Raw genomic sequence first — 15916 nt, 5'->3', positions numbered from 1 at the left:
CCATAACAAGCCAGTAATTTTGTAAATAGCATCCTGTCAGATGGAAAAGTGCATATTTTCTAGGTTTTTGTTCAATAATTTGCCTCAGCAGCCCACTTCAATGTCTCAAATGAGAAATTCTTGAATGTTAGGCACCATAAGTTGTCTTGCTGTTCAAGCTGCTGACTCTCAGGGCATATCATTTAAACTGTACGTCCCATACCTGGGTGAAATGGTTTCATGGTCCCTGGTCTATTCTAAATAGGATGATCACCAATGCTTTTTCAAGACTTTAAAAACAACTGGTGAGATGCAGTTTCCCCTAGAGCATAAAAGAGGTTTCTTTAGCCTTTGCTGAAAGGTTTTGAGCTAACAACCTAATCAGGCATTGAATCCCATTGCGACGTGACTCTCAACCTAACAACTGGCCCCAGAAAATTATTTGTTTTATTGCTTTGCAAAGCGATGCTCTGTAATCTCTCCCTGTTGGCACGAGCTTTTCATTCAGGACCAACGAGCAAGTCGATACCCTCAGATGTAGTTGTTCGTGATTCCCCTACTCCACTTTTTTTTTTTTCAAAAGACTTTGCTAAGTGTCAACTCAGATCTCAGAATTTCTTCCAGGAAAACAACTTCACTATTTATTGGAATCTCCAGTTAACCGGTGTGCCCATCCAGGTCCATTCCAAACATGTTTCTTTCACGCTGGATAATGATGCTTCGTGACCACAGAGGCCCCTCTGGTTTTTCATGTAGCCGACAACTCAGGAGCTGATGAACTATTACTGGAGTTCCCATTGTGGTTCAGTGGTAACAAACCCAACTAGTATACATGAGGATGTGGGTTTGATCTCTGGCCTCGTTCAGTGGGTTAAGGAACGTGTATTGCCATGAGCTTCAGTGTAGGTCACAGATGCAGCTTGGATCTGGCGTGGCTGTGGCTGTGGCGTAGGCTGGAAGCCACAGCTCTGATTCGACCCCTAGCCTAGGAACTTCCATATGCTGAGGGTGTGGACCTAAAAAGACAAAAAATATTACAAAATTAGTAAACCGAATCCAACAATTAATTAAAAGAATCACACTATGTTCAAGTGGGATTTATTTTATGCACGCAAAGATGGTTCAATATTCAAAAATTAGTCAGTGTGCTATACCACATTTACAAATTGAAGAATAAAAATTCCATGTTCATCTCAATAGATGCAGGAAAAGATCATCCATTTATGATTAAAAAAAAAAAGACCTCTCAATAAAGTAGGTATAGAGGGAACATACCTTGACATAATATAGGCCTATTATGACAAAGTTTCAACCATATCATAATCAATTGGGAAAAGCTGAAAGCTTTCCCTCTAACATAACATAACAAGACAAGCACGCCCATTCTTACCATTTTAATGGTTGTGCACCAGGACCTAAAATAGCATTGCTGCTCAATTACTCTTCAACAACAAATTAAAAACTCACGTAAAAAGAGATTAGACTTGTGGTTACCAGACACAAGGGGTGGGAGGATTAGGAATTGGATGACAATACAAACTGCTAGTTACAAGGTAAATAAGTATGGAGGGCGTAATGTACAGCAGATAAATACAATCAACACTGCTGTATATTATATGTGGAAGCTGTTAGGGAAATAAATTCTAAGTGTTCTCATCACGAGGAAAACATTTTTTCTTTCCCTTTTATTTTGTATCTGTATGAGATGATGGATGCTCACTAAACTTACTAAGGAAATCATTTCATGATATATATCTATTATGCTGTATACCTTAAGCTTATACAGTGCTGTATACCAACTGCATCGCAATAAAAATGGAAAAAACAAAAATAAAATATTTTAATTTAAAAATTAAAAAGAAAATTTAAAAAAGAAAAACAACAATATCTCCACTTGACTGAAAAATTCCTAGAAGGCCAGAGCCATGCTTCATTTATATTTGCATGCCTCAGTAACTGGCACGCAGAAGACTTTGTTACAGAGCAATATAATAAGAAATATGTATTACGTTGAATCTGGATCTTAATTTCAACACTAACTGCATGATTGCAACTCTATTCCTTGGTTTCTACCTCTGTGCAATAAGACCAGGGTGTAAGACTGAAATGCTTTCAGGCCTAAAGTGAATATGGGAGGCCATGTGAGAGTACATTTAGAGCCTAATGGGGTTTGCAAAAATGTCAGATAGCATGCCAATTCATTAAAACTGTGCTGCTCCCCTCAAAAACCAAATTGTTTTCAGATCAGATTTGGTCTTCAGAGCACCTGCTTGAGATGCTCTCTCAGCGTTTTGGTTTTCTTCTCTGAAACTCTTGATTCAGCATTGCCCTGATTCACATATTTTTTTAATAATGGAGACAAAATAATGTTGGAGGGGTGAAAACTTCCAACCAGGGCTCCTCGCATAGAGACCCCTACATCTTTGACGCCTGTGCTGCATGCAGCCTGTCGCCTCCCATCCTCTTCTCTCCCACGGATCCGCAGAGCTCCCAAACTATTGCTAGCAATTGAGAACAAACTCCCAAATTCTTTATTGGAAGGAGCCTCAAAGATGTCTGAAGATTTCTGAATTTATTAAGTTCAGGAAGAAAGACTCTTGTGAGCAGGAGGAATCAGGACAGTTTAAAATACTGCCGTCATCTACAGAGACATTAGGGCAACCCAGAGTCCTCGGGGAGGGTGGAGACGAGGCGCTCGTCTAGGCGGAGAGGGCAAAGCCCACCCGGTTGTTGGCCATGTCGTAGACAGAGTAATACTCCTTGAGGAAGACATCCCCCAGAATCCACAGGGGCTCCCCGCTGGAGGAGGGCAGGTAAGAGGCCTCAATCCCGAGCCTGCAGGAGTCATTGTTCTGAAGAGACAGAGGACACGAGGACATCACCAGGGGCACAGCTGAGGACTTTCCCCATGGGAACATCCCCCACCCTATATCCCATGGCACCTGGAGGTCCCCGACTTCTCGTTCACCCTCAGCCCTGCCCGCAGGGACTCCCCATGGATGCTCCGATGTGAACTGGGACACAGAAGAGACACCGGGCCCACCCAACCGCATATCCAGGGAGCCTGGGGTCAATACGCACACTGAAGACGTAGGCAGAGGGAGGCAGAGGGAACTGGGACCCGCCGATGATGAAGGTGATGGTGGGCATGCTCTGCACCAAGTCGCAGTCGACCACAAACTGAGAGGGAGAAGGGGTGATGCTGCAGGAGCCCGGGGCTGGGAGTCCAGACAAAGGGCCCGGCCCCCTTGGCCCTCTAAGACTCTCTTCTCTACCTTCCAGCAGGGGCTGTTTCAGAACCGGAAGGCCAGGCCTGACTCCCAGGAATAATGCTGTCCCAGGCCTCTTGCTTCTTGGCTCCTGTCCTTAAACACACCTCAGCTCTCAGGTGGTGTTTGTATAGCTATGGTCTGTTGTTTGTATAGATGTGGTCATAAGGAGTTTGGCATGTCCAGAACACAAATTCTAACCCCAGAAAGCACAAGTTACAGAGAAAAAGCATGGACACACAATTGTAGATGCATACCCATCACAGGCACACACACACACACACACACTTGCATGCAGGGAGAAGCAAACTACAGATATGTGTACAAAAAGGAGCAGATATAGAGACAGGAGGCTACTCAGAGTGAAACCCAAAGGTGCATTTCCTAGCAAAAGAAGAAAGCCAAGTGGAAAGGAGAAGTGCATTGTGTCCTGACTCTATTTAACTCAGTCAAATGACAGTGGCCAGACCAAGCTGACCTATTCCCCTGGGAACTGCAGTGCTTTAGAAGCACCTCCTGACACCACCCAGCCCATGTCACAGTCTGGATGGGGCTGGTATTACTCCCTCTTCTTACCCTTGCTTGCATTGGAGGTTCATGCGTGAAATACTAACCTGTGTCCCCAACCATTTTGTCCTGCCAGAGGCTCAGGTCCCCACACAACCCTTCCTCCTCCCTCTCATGAAATAGTTGCACTTGGGCTCCTTGCTGAGGCCCAGATGTGCAGAGAAACTCTGGGCTTCTGGTTACTCACATCACCATTCTGAGCCTCCTGGGCTCCTGTTGCCTGCAGGAAGGAGGCCAGGTACTGCTGGGGAACAGCCAGCAGGAAGGTCCCTGTATCCACAATGGCTTGGCAGCCCTGGGAGAAGCACCAGCCAGTGGCCTGGTCACCGATGGCAAACCTGAGAGGGACACCAGGGTAAAGAGTCAGGTGCCTCTGCTGCAAACATGAGCCATGTCCTCCCCTCACCCACCCAACCTGGCAGCTCCAACATTCTGCATCTTCCAGAAAGCAAGGCCACCCTATGATACATGTGCCCATGTAATGCTGCTGGGCCTTCGTGGTTCCTGGGATAATAGCCTCAGTCTTGGACTGGTGACCTCTCCATCTCTGACTCTTGGCAGGCAGGGATTGTCTTGTCTTCTTTAATCTGCATGCATGGGGCCCAGCACATGGTGCCAAATGCAGTCAGGGCTTGAAATTAATTAATAAACACATTTTGAGCACCTACTATGTTCAAGATTCTGTCATTGGGGTCATAGTGACATAAGTTAGGGGTAAATTGTACTTACTATTTTTAAGAAGCTTATTCTAACTGAGAAAACACAACATAATACATTATGACATGACAAACACTATAAGGTAGTAGCTGATCAACTCCATAAAGTGGCACATAAAGTCCTCTGTGATTCAGTCCCTGATTCCTTGTCCAACTTTTTCCGATGTTCTACCGCTCCTCTTCATTCCCCGTGTATTTGTTGGTGCTGGCTACATGACAAGGCTTAAGAGATACAATGGTGAAGAAGACAAATGCCACAGCCTAGGGGAAGGGCCAGATACTCAACAAAAGCACACATTTGGAAACACAAAATACCCTAAATAGCCAAAGCCATCTAAGAAAGGGAAATGGAGCTGGAGGAATTAGGCTCCCTGACTTCAGAGTATGCTGCAAAGTTATAGTCATCAAAAGAGTATGGTATTGGCACAAAAACAGAAATTTATATCAGTGGAACCAGAAATAAACCCATGCATTTATGGTCAATTAATCTGTGATAAAAGAGGCAAGAATAAACAATAAAGACAGAGTCTTCAACAAGCGATGCTGGGAAAAAGAATGAAAACAAAATGATCTCCAGCACTGTATACAAAAATAAATTCAAAATGGCTTAAAGACGGAAATGTAAGACTAAACACTATAAAACTCCTAGAGAAAAACATAGGCAGAAAACTCTTCAACATAAAGCACAGTAATATCTTTTTTGACCTATCTCCTAGAGTAATGGTAAAAAAACAAACAAACAAACAAACAAAACCCTGCCTAAACTTAAAAGCTTTTGCACCACAAAGGAAACCATTAACAAAATGCAAAGACAATTTACAGAATGGAAGAAAATATTTGCAAATGATTTGATCAACAAGGCATTAATCTCCAAAATATACAAACAGCTCATACAGCTCAATATCAAAAAAAAAAAAAAACAATAAAAAACTGGGCAGAAGCTCTACAAGACATTTCTCTAAAGAAGACGAACAGATGGCCAAAAAGCACATGAAGAGATATTCAACCTTGCTAATTATTAGAGAAATGCAAATCAAAACTAAAATGAGGTATCTCCTCACACCAGTCAGAATGGCCATCATCAAAAAGTCTACAGTTAATAAATTCTGGAGAGGTTGTGAAGAAAAGGGAACCCTCCTACACTGTTGGTAGTAGAGCCACTATGGGAAACAGCATGGAGACTCCTTAAAAAACTAAAAATAGATGACCCTGCAGTCCTACTCCTGAGTGTATATCCAGAAAAGAGCATATTTCAAAAAGATACATGCACCACAATGTTCATTGCAGCACTATTTATAATAGCCAAGACATGGAAGGAACCTAAATGTCCACTGACAGAGGAATGGGTAAAGAAAATATGGTGCAAATATACAGTGGAATATTACTTGGTCATAAAAAAGGAATGAAATAATGCCATTTGCAGCAACATGGATGGATCTAGAGATTATCATACTAAGTGAAGTAAGCCAGACAGAGAAGGACAAATGTCATATATAGCACTTATGTGTGGAATCTTAAAAAAATGATACAAATAAACTTACATACAAAACGGAAATAGACCCACAGTCATAAGAAACAAACTTATGGTTACCAAAGGGGAAAGGGATGGGGAGGGATAAATTAGGAGTTTAGGCTTAACACATGCAGACTACTATATACAAAAGAGATAACCAACAAGGACCTACTGTATAGAACATGGAACTATCCTCAATAATGTGTAATAACCTATAAGGGAAGAGACTCTGAAAGGAATAGATATATTTGTATGTATAGCTGAATCATTTTGCTGAACAGCTGAAATTATCACAGCATTGTAAATGAACTATACTTCAATTTATTTTTTGTGTGCATAGATATTTATTGAAATAATATTTTTAAAATTGTAAAAAAACTGTTTAACAATAGAATAACTTCAAATACTAGTATACTCATACCTTAGAATATTATGAATCTATTAAACTGTTTTTAATTTTTATTAATGTATAGATGATTTACAGTGTCCTTCAATTTCTGCTGTACAGCAAAGTTAAATTGAAGTACAGCTGGGTCACTATACTTCAATTTAAAAAATTAAAAATTAAAAAAAGAGCTAGATGCCAGAGTCTACTGAGCTCCAGGACCACCTCAGCCTGAGGCTTTGGTGATTCTTTAAGAAATTTGTGCCATGACAGGAACAGGAAACAGTGTCACACTGGAGGAACACCCCACGAGGGTGCATAATCCAGAGGAACCGTCCACTCTACTTACTCCTGGATGGCAATCTGCCAGTACAGTTCCCGGGTGACAGGGGTCCAGACGATCTGACCAGAATAAAGCTGGGTGTCCACACCGCCCAGGATGAGCTCTCCACCATACTCATAGGTTGGTTGGCTGGGGAGAAAGTTACAACAGCGCTGAGTTTCCACAACACAAGTGGGTCAGGCAGTTCCCCTCTCCCCTCTCGCCTTCCCTCTCTTCCCCAGACCCAGAGGGACCGTAGAACAAAGCTGTGCTGTCTTCTGTACTGCTTCTCAGACTCCACCTGGCTCCAGGTCCAGAGAGGAGAATTCTCAGAGAAACACCCAAAGCATCAGACACTTGGAAACACAGAGTGTGTTGTGAAAGAGAAGACAGGCACCTGAAAACAAACTATACAACTATCCCAGAGGAACCTTCCCTGGACAAGGTGAAGAGAAGAAACCCCTCTGAGAGTACCTGGAACGGGGGCTGGGAGAGATCCCAGGTGTGCTATGATGGGGTGTGCCTATCGTGGTCAGGTTGGTAACTGGATGATGTTAAGAGGATCTAGGTTGCCTGTCTTCACTACCTGGGCCTTCCAGTCATCACAGAAAGACCCTTGGATCAGGTGCCCTGAGTATCGTGTGTTTAAGAAAAAAAGATCATGGAGTAGATTTTCCATGAAAGTTCAAGGCCAGGTGGAGTAGAAAAAGTACTAGATTTCATTTCTTTCTTCTTTTTTTTTTTTTTTTTTTTTTTTTTTTTAGTACTAGATTTCTGATCAAAGTATTTGAACTTGAGTCTTGGCTTCCCAACTACCTGTGATTGACTTTGCTCAACATCAACAACCTGTTTGAGCCTCCATTGCCTCAGTGGCAAAACTGAGCTAATCACAGGATTTTTGAGATGTCTTTGGAAATAAGTGCTACAAGAACACTTTATAAAGGCAGAGGTGTTTTAATTATCATTCCATGTCTCCACTTCTGTCCTCTCTACAAGTAAATGCTCATGTAGCTTGTTCAGTCACTCTACAGTTGTACTAATACAGCAATCTCCAGATTTACTAAACAAATGTTGAGGGAGCATTACTCTTTTTTTTTTTTTTTCTGCTTTTTAGGGCTGCATGTGCAGCATATGGAAGTTCCCAGACTAGGGGTTAAATCAGAGCCACAGCTGAGACCTATGCCACAGCCACAGCAGTGCCAGATCCAAGCCACATCTGCAACCTATACCACAGCTCACGGCAATGCCAAATCCTTAACCCACTGAGCAAGGCCAGGGATCCAAACTGCGTCTTCAGGGATACTAGTTGGGTTCCTTACCATGGAGCCACATTGGGAACTCCCAACATTACTCATTTTTAAGAAAAGAGTCCTCATATAGCTTATGGCCATAATTAAAAATTCTTTCAGTGCATTTAAAATAAAATTCTCCCCAAAATGCAATTACGAGTTTTCAGAAATACATGTATTGTATATAGCAAGTTACACTCATTGTATCAGAAAACTTTTTTTTTGTCTTTTTATCTTTTTAGAGCCACACCTACGGTATATGGAGGTTCCCAGGCTAGGGGTCCAATCAGAGCTGTAGCTGCCAGCCTACACCACAGCCACAGCAATGCAGGATCCGAGTCATGTCTTGACCTACACCACAGCACACAGCAACACCCATTGAGCGAGGCTGGGGATCAAACCTGCATCCTCATAGATACTAGTCGGGTTCGTTAACCACTGAGCCACAACGGGAGGTCCAGAAAACTTTTGAAATTTGGTCTCTATCTTATGTTGAGTTGTCCAAAGCCCATCAGAGCCTCATTTGATGAGTGCTTCCCAGGACAAGTGTTCTTACCGAGAGAAGTAGAAGCTGAAGATGGGTTGGGTGAGCTGGTCCTGCTGCAGCATGCTCTGCATGACTGTTGGGCTATTCCCCACTGCCATGTTGGGGTAGGCCATTCCCAGGATCCCATCAAAGTATGAATAGTAGAAAGGATCGCTGGGCTCACTCTCACTCAGGCCAAATTCCTGGTTATCGATGACGATGTTCTGAACCTGGGGTGAGCAGAGAGAAGAGCATGACAATTCAGGTGGGCCAAACCTTCCAGACTTAGGTGTCCAGGGTTTGGAATCTAGAACCTCTCCCCAGAAAGGAAGTTGGCTTCTTTCATGCTGAGCTCAAACATGAGAGTGGAAGGTGAAAGAGCAACAGCATCCCTAACCATGCATGTCTTTGAAAAAGCAAGTGTTGGGGAAGCAGAGCAGTTACTTTCTGGAGTTCTAGTTTCCACTTCCATGCACCATGAAAGGACAGTTACCGATTTTATGTTGAACAATCCATGTGCAATAACAACAGAGAACTTTAGGAGCTAGATATGAAGAACTAAGAAAATGGTGAAAGGGAGTTCCTGTTGTGCTGCAGCAGAAATGAATCTGACTAGGAACCATGAGCTTGCAGGTTCAATCCTTGGCCTCGCTCACCAGGTTAAGGATCCGGCATTGCCGTAAGCTGTGGTGTAGGTCACAGACGTGGCTTGGATCTGGTGTTGCTGTGGCTGCGGTGTAGGCCAGCAGCTGTAGCTCCGATTAGATCCCTAGCCTAGGAACCTCCACATGCTGCGGGTGCGGCCCTAAAAGGCAAAAAAACAAACAAACAAACAAAAAAAACGGTGAAAGGACATATCATCAAATATGCAAAGTGAACCAGTGTGTGTAGGAGGGAGCAGATTTATTCTATGTGGTTCTCGGGGTGGTGGGCAGAGTTAAGATCAGTAAGCAAAGTCACAAGACGCAGCAATCTTAGCACCATATAAAGAGCTTTCTGTAGTCAGGACTGCTGTGGAAGCCATTCCTGTCTTGGGAGGAATTGAATAAGATGGACTTTGACATTCTTTCCAACTTCTGGGAAGGTTGTACCAAATTAGTAATCATGGATTTTTCGGACGGCTTAAGGCTCTGGAAAACAGGCAAACAACAAACCCTCAGGAGCTATGAGAACATCACTCACAGTCACAGTGTCGTATCCCAGGACCACACTCAGGCTGCCACTTCCATAGGACAGTGTATAGGTTTGCCCATTGATTCTGAAGGTGGAGGACTGGTCGGGGTTGAACCTACGGTGATCGGCTGTAGAAAGACAAAATGAAAGATTAGTATCAACCACAAATTTCCAAAATACTTGGAGACAACTTACTTGAGATCATCAGACCAAGGCTGGGATAAGGCCCTTAACTGCAGCTCCTTTGTACTGGAGACAAACTGTGTTAGCCCCAGAAAATTCTGTCTCCTTGGATAACGTATGTTGACCAAATTCCTTCCAACCTGCCATCCCTGGGGGATGATCTCAAAAGTGCCAGGGATTCCAGCCCACAGGAGTGAGCGGAGGGAAAGGAACAATGTAGAAAGGAATAGAAGCCTCCGTCTATTTCTGCTGTCTCTCTCCAGAACTGTTAGCACTTCTGAGATATAGACCAGGGGCAAAATTTCCAGGTGTTTCTAACTAAAGGAGGATGAGATGATGTTTATGCACCAAGAACTCTGAACTTGGCATCATAAGCCTGTGCTCAATCCTGTCTCTGCCCCTCCCTCTACTCCCATCCAGGGGGTGGGGGTGGTGATGCTAGTGGCATACTCACAGCAGGCCTGGGTCTGGCAGTAGGTGGAGGGCACCCACAGGTTGGAGGAGCCCGTGTCAAAGAGAACCAGGAAATTTTGGGGTGGTGTCCCAATGCTGATCTCCCCAAAGTAGAAAGACTGCAAAGAAAGGTTTGTCACCCTCATTAAGCAGCCAATTCTTAAGCAAGCCCTGTCCTAAGAATGGGGAAAAAGGTAGCCCACTTGAAGCCATATTTTCCTCCCATGATTTCCTTGGGGAATAAGAAGCTTCTCCCACAAGATTTCCTTTCCATCTGGAGCCAGATACTCTCAACATTCCACTTTTTCACAATTGCAAATCTTTGACCAGCTGAGACTTAATCACACAAGACGACAGTCTTCTTCTAAATGTTTCGTACTGTTGAAAATTGACAGAAGACTGTAAATCAGCTATAATGGAAAAAATAAAAATCACTATTCAAAAAAATAAAAAATAAATGTTTTCTACTTTGTAATAAGGTGATACCTCCATGGATTTACAGTGCTGTGCCAGAATACCCAAAGACCGAGAAGAATTGCTTTTTTCTCTTTTCCCACTACTTCTCATACACACACGCAAAGTCTCTCAAACACACACATACACACTTACACACACGTAAACATTCAAATGCCCTTGTCTCCCCTTCTCTTCCAGTGTCAGCTGCTTCCACCACCATTCTCCTCCTTCCTGGTCACACACTTGCAAAGAGAGCTAGAGTGAGAGCTAGCATGAAGAGCAAGGGAATTTCACTGAGAAGCAGTTTTATTTAAAATTGAACTGGGTATATGTACCACATACACAATGAAATATTACTCAGTCATTAAAAGGAAAGAAATAACGGCATTTGCAGCAATGTGGGTGGACCTAGAAATTATCATGCTAAGTGAAGTCAGTCAGACAATGACACCAACATCAAATGCTATCACTTACTTGCAGAATCTAAAAAAAAGGCACAATGAACTTCTTTGCAGAACAGATACTGACTCGCAGACTTTGAAAAACTTATGGTTTCCAAAGCAGACAGTTTGGGGTTGGGGGGATGCACTGAGGGTTTGGGATGGAAATGCTGTAAAATTTGGTTGTGATGATTTTTGTATATCTATAAATGTCATAAAAAGCATTAAGTAATAAAAATTAATTAATTAATTAAATGCTGCATGTAAAAAAAATGGAACTGGGACCAGTCATGTCATTTACCTGCCTCTAGTTCCTCCATGTATAAAATGTAAGAGATCCTTAAGGTGTGGCTTCCAGCTCTAAGAGTCTATTTGTGTTAAGATGTCCTGTGCAGATACAGTAGCCTCAAGAGCATTCAAATAATTGCTCTGGGTACCTGCATATCTTTCCAGAAAAGGGAGGTGTATAGTGTCTGCAGCCACTGGAGATTTTGCCTGGGGGACTTGTGTGTGTTTTCCTTCTTTCCCCTGCAGCTCATTGCTGGGACAGTCTTTCAATCTCTTAATTGACTTGAATAGTCCCGCTATGAATCTCTTAATCACAGAGGCAGGGGTGAGGAGGTTTGGGGGATTGAGCCAGTAATCAAAGGAACAGAGAAAAGAAAAGGAACTGCTATACCATTCCATAGCACCAACTCGTAACTCTTGCAGATACTTTGCATGGGAAGGTGAGGCTTAGATTCAGTAACCAGTCCAAAATCAGAGCTAATGAGAGGTACAAATGAGTGTCTGAGAACGGTTATTAGCTGAGGGTCATGGATACAACCTTCCCCTTCACTCACATCCAGATAGTTGGTGAAGGGCTCATAAGCAACAGCATCGTTATTGAAATGATACTTGGCAGCTGGATCAATCTTTGGGCGGTTCTTTAGGAATTTCTCCAGCACACCCTGCTCTTCCATCGCCTCACGGATAGACTTGCCTTTCCGCAGGATGATTCTGCACAGAATAGGGTAAAGAAAAGAAATGTGCTTCACATATCCTGTTGCAGCAGCCCCTTCAATGATCTGACCTGGAGTTTTCAAATGTATTCAATACTTACTTAAAAGGGGCTCTTTTAGGTCATGCTGTCAGATTTTAGCAAGTTCTGACCGTCGCAGTCAGTAAAGCCTTCCCAGCAGAGAAATACACTACACCATATATTTGAGTTTTGTATTTACATGTTGTTTCTAAAGAACAAAACATCTGTTTCTTCCCAGTTCCTCCTGTAAGCATGGGTCAGGGATCATGTATTCTTCCTTCTTAAGTAACAAAACACCCAACGCATTCTTACACACACACACACACACACACACACACACACACACACACACACACACACACACCATCCAGTTGGGTCTTGGCCCACGGCAGGTGTTCATTCAGTTCTTGGTGTTAAGGAACAACCAGACAGCCTTTCCAAGAGAACTGCTGGTAAAGTCCTTTGCTCTTTCCTGGGTTGTCCTGCTCATTCGGGCTGAAATTCACGATGAGGCTAAATCCCAGTACCCACCTTTCCATGCCCTCTGAGAGGTATAGACACATCAAGACCAAGACCAGGATCTTCATAGTGATGATTTTCCACTGTCCACCAACACACAGGACACAGTGGCAGACCCAAGGGTTGGGACACACAGAAGGAGATCAGGTCTCTCTCTTATACCCTGATCTCCTTTCGCTTTTCATCTCTAGGCACATGGGCTTTCCTATCTTGGTACCAGCTTGTGCCCCTACACATCCATGGATTCTGTTTGTTTTTTCCTCTGGCAAGTATCAAGCACTTGAATATCTACTTTGTAGCCAATTTAAAAGCACTTAGTATCTTTCCTGGTGAAGTCTAAAGATTAGGATGTGATAACTAATGTAAAATACATTGGGATCAAAGGATTCTGGTACACTTGTCAGCTGGGAAATGGCTGCTGGCAAGTCCTGCCAGAGCAATGGAACAATTTGCTCTTAGGCTCCAAAGGGCACATGCCTTTTTTTTTAAACGTTTATTGTATACTCTCTACTTCTCTTTTTCCTCCTTCTTCCTTTGAGCAGTCTCATCTATAGCCATACATGGTTCTCATAGTCCCTGAAACACTATGCTCTTTATTTTATGTTATTAGTTAATGAATCATTGAATGCCTACTTTGTGTTTGCCTCTGCACTAAGCTTTGGGAGTAAAAAGATAATTAAGAAATGGTTCTCATGTAAATATTTACATTCCTGATGGAATGATTGACACATATGCAAATTATGAGGCTATCTGCCTTGAATGCCATCACTCTAGGCGTTCAAATGGATGTTGAAGGAATGAGTGAAAATAAGAGTATTTACAAAGCAAACAGAGAGGAAGTGATAGCTCCTGGTGGAATGAAAAAGGCTTCCCAGAAGAGGTAATATTTGAGTAACAATCTTTTTTTTTTTTTTTTTGTCTTTTTTTAGGGTTGCACTGAGGCATATGGAGGTTCTCAGGCTAGGGGTCGAATCTTAACTGTAGCTGCTGGCCTACACCAGAGCCACAGCAACGCCAGATCTGAGCCACGTCTGCAACCTACACCACAGCACACGGCAACGCCAGATCCTTAACCCACTGAGCGAGGCCAGGGACTGAACCTGAAAGCTCATGGTTCCTAGCTGGATTTGTTTCCACAGCGCCACGAGAGGAATTCCTGAGTAACAATCTTAATGGGAGCTAAATGAGAAGTTTCGGAAGTGGAAAAGTGGAAAAGTTTGAAGGCAGAAGGAAAACATGAGCAATATCACACAAAAAAAGTGAACTTGGAGTTCCAATCGCGGCTCAGCAGAAATTAATCTGACCAGTATCCACGAGGATGTAGGTTCAATCCCTGGTGTCACTCAGTGTGTTAAAGGATCTGGCATTGCCATGAACTATGGTGTAGGTTGCAGACATGGCTAGGGTCTGGTGTTGCAGTGTCTGTGGCATAGGCCAGCAGCTACAGCTCTGATTCCAACTCTAGCCTGGGAACTTCCATGTGCCACACCTGTGGCCCTAAAAGAAAAAAAAAGTGAAGTTTTGTGATGATTGCAGAGAACATTAGGAGGAATGAGTGCAGTCAGAACGGCAAACCTCAGAGTTCCCGTTGTGGCTCAGTGGTTAACGAATCCAACTAGGAACAATGAGGTAGTGGGTTCAACCCCTGGCCTCACTCAGTGGGTTAAGGATCCAGCGCTGCCATGAGCTGTGGTGTAGGTCAAAGACTCAGCTCTGATCTGGGGTTGCTGTGGCTGTGGTGTAGGCTGGCAGCTACAGCTCCCATTGGACCCCTAGCCTTGGAACCTCCATATGCCTCAGTGCAACCCTAAAAAAAGACAAAAGACCAAAAAAAAAAAAAAGAAAAAAAAGGGCAATTCTTAATTAACATGGTTCTTCACCAGCCAAGACATATCCAAGGGACCTGCACTGGCTCTGTGCAATTCTCATCATGCTAGTTGTAGCTCTCAAAACTATTTTCTACTCAAGAAACCATTTGAAATGAAATGACTATAATGCTAAAATAGGAATACTCTTGAGTCTACAGTTCTATTAAAGCAGTACATTGCCAGTACTTTCAGTATTTTAGCTATTACTCTATCAAATTATTCATGACATGTCTCATGATTAGACCACATCAGAGCACCATGGACAGAACTACTGGACTATAGAACTAGGTAGTGGTATAAGCATGATGGTAAGGCCTATTGATGCATGCTTTTTTAAGCACTGTGTTATTATCTCTGCTCTTAATAAATGAACAAAGGACTATCTGGAGGGACAGATTATTTTCAGGATTCTAGAGATATTTTTATTTATAGTTGGATAGACTATGTGAATTAAATTTATATACCAGCATGATTGTATAAACTTATAGCCTTTGTATTTTTGTAATTTACATCTTCTGCATATATCAAGGGTAGTTAAAAGGTATTTAATTGATTCCTCTCTGTATTTCTTTATTTTGTATTTATTTAAAAATATTTTTATTTTTACACAATTTTAAAAATTTAATTTCCACTTACAGTTATTACCAAATATTGGCTATATTTCCCATGTTGCACAATACATCCTTGAGCCAATAGTTCGTTATCTCCACCCTTCTACCCTTATATTGCCCCCCACCCACACCACCGGTAACTGCTAGTTGTTCTCTGTATCTGCGAGTCTGCTTCTTGTTTGTTATATTCACTAGTTTGTTGTAATTTTTAGATTCCACAAGTCATATTATACAATATTTGTCCTTGTCTGACTTATTCCACTTAGCATAAAGCCCTCCAAGTCCACCCATGTTGCTGCAAATGGCAAAATTTTATCTGAGTAGTATTCCATTATGTACACGCACCACATCTTTTTTATCCATGCATCTGTTCATGGACACTTAGGTTGCTTCCCTATTTTGGCTACTGTAATCAATGCTCCTATGAACACTGGGGTGCCTGTATCTTTTCAAATTAATGTTTTTGTTTTCTTTGGCTATATATCTAGGAGTGGAATAGCTGGGTCCTATGGCAGTTCTGGTTTTAGACATTTGAAAAACTCCATACAGTTTTCCACGGTGGCTGCACCAATTTACATTCCCACCAACAGTTTTCTCCATATCTTCTTGTGGATATTTGTCATTTG

The 15916-nt window shown here is 42.6% G+C and overlaps 1 protein-coding gene across 1 annotated transcript; it reads right to left on the bottom strand.

The window, feature by feature from the left end:
* LOC100620249 (gastricsin-like) lies at positions 2533 to 12979 on the bottom strand. The gene is made up of 9 exons (XM_003355248.4): positions 12824 to 12979; positions 12114 to 12270; positions 10377 to 10494; positions 9749 to 9867; positions 8597 to 8796; positions 6779 to 6901; positions 4003 to 4153; positions 3061 to 3159; positions 2533 to 2831 (listed from the first exon to the last, which is right to left on the bottom strand). The coding sequence occupies exons 1-9, from the start codon at positions 12877 to 12879 to the stop codon at positions 2679 to 2681; spliced, it is 1176 nt and encodes a 391-aa protein (XP_003355296.1). The 5' UTR covers positions 12880 to 12979; the 3' UTR covers positions 2533 to 2678.

Source organism: Sus scrofa, chromosome 4 (genome assembly GCF_000003025.6).
Source record: "Sus scrofa isolate TJ Tabasco breed Duroc chromosome 4, Sscrofa11.1, whole genome shotgun sequence".
Classification (NCBI taxonomy): domain Eukaryota; kingdom Metazoa; phylum Chordata; class Mammalia; order Artiodactyla; family Suidae; genus Sus; species Sus scrofa.
This window is presented reverse-complemented; position numbering and strand designations above follow the sequence as displayed.

What these genes read in the sequence shown, in the direction of transcription:
- LOC100620249 (XM_003355248.4), bottom strand. Translation starts at nt 12,879, where the DNA reads ATGAAGATCCTGGTCTTGGTCTTGATGTGTCTATACCTCTCAGAGGGC. An exon ending in CTGCCAGACCCAGGCCTGCT is followed by an intron (nt 9,868 to 10,376) that starts GTGAGTATGCCA and finishes GTCTTTCTACAG; the next exon opens with CCGATCACCGTAGGTTCAAC. An exon ending in TGGCAGATTGCCATCCAGGA is followed by an intron (nt 4,154 to 6,778) that starts GTAAGTAGAGTG and finishes TGTCCCTCTCAG; the next exon opens with GTTTGCCATCGGTGACCAGG.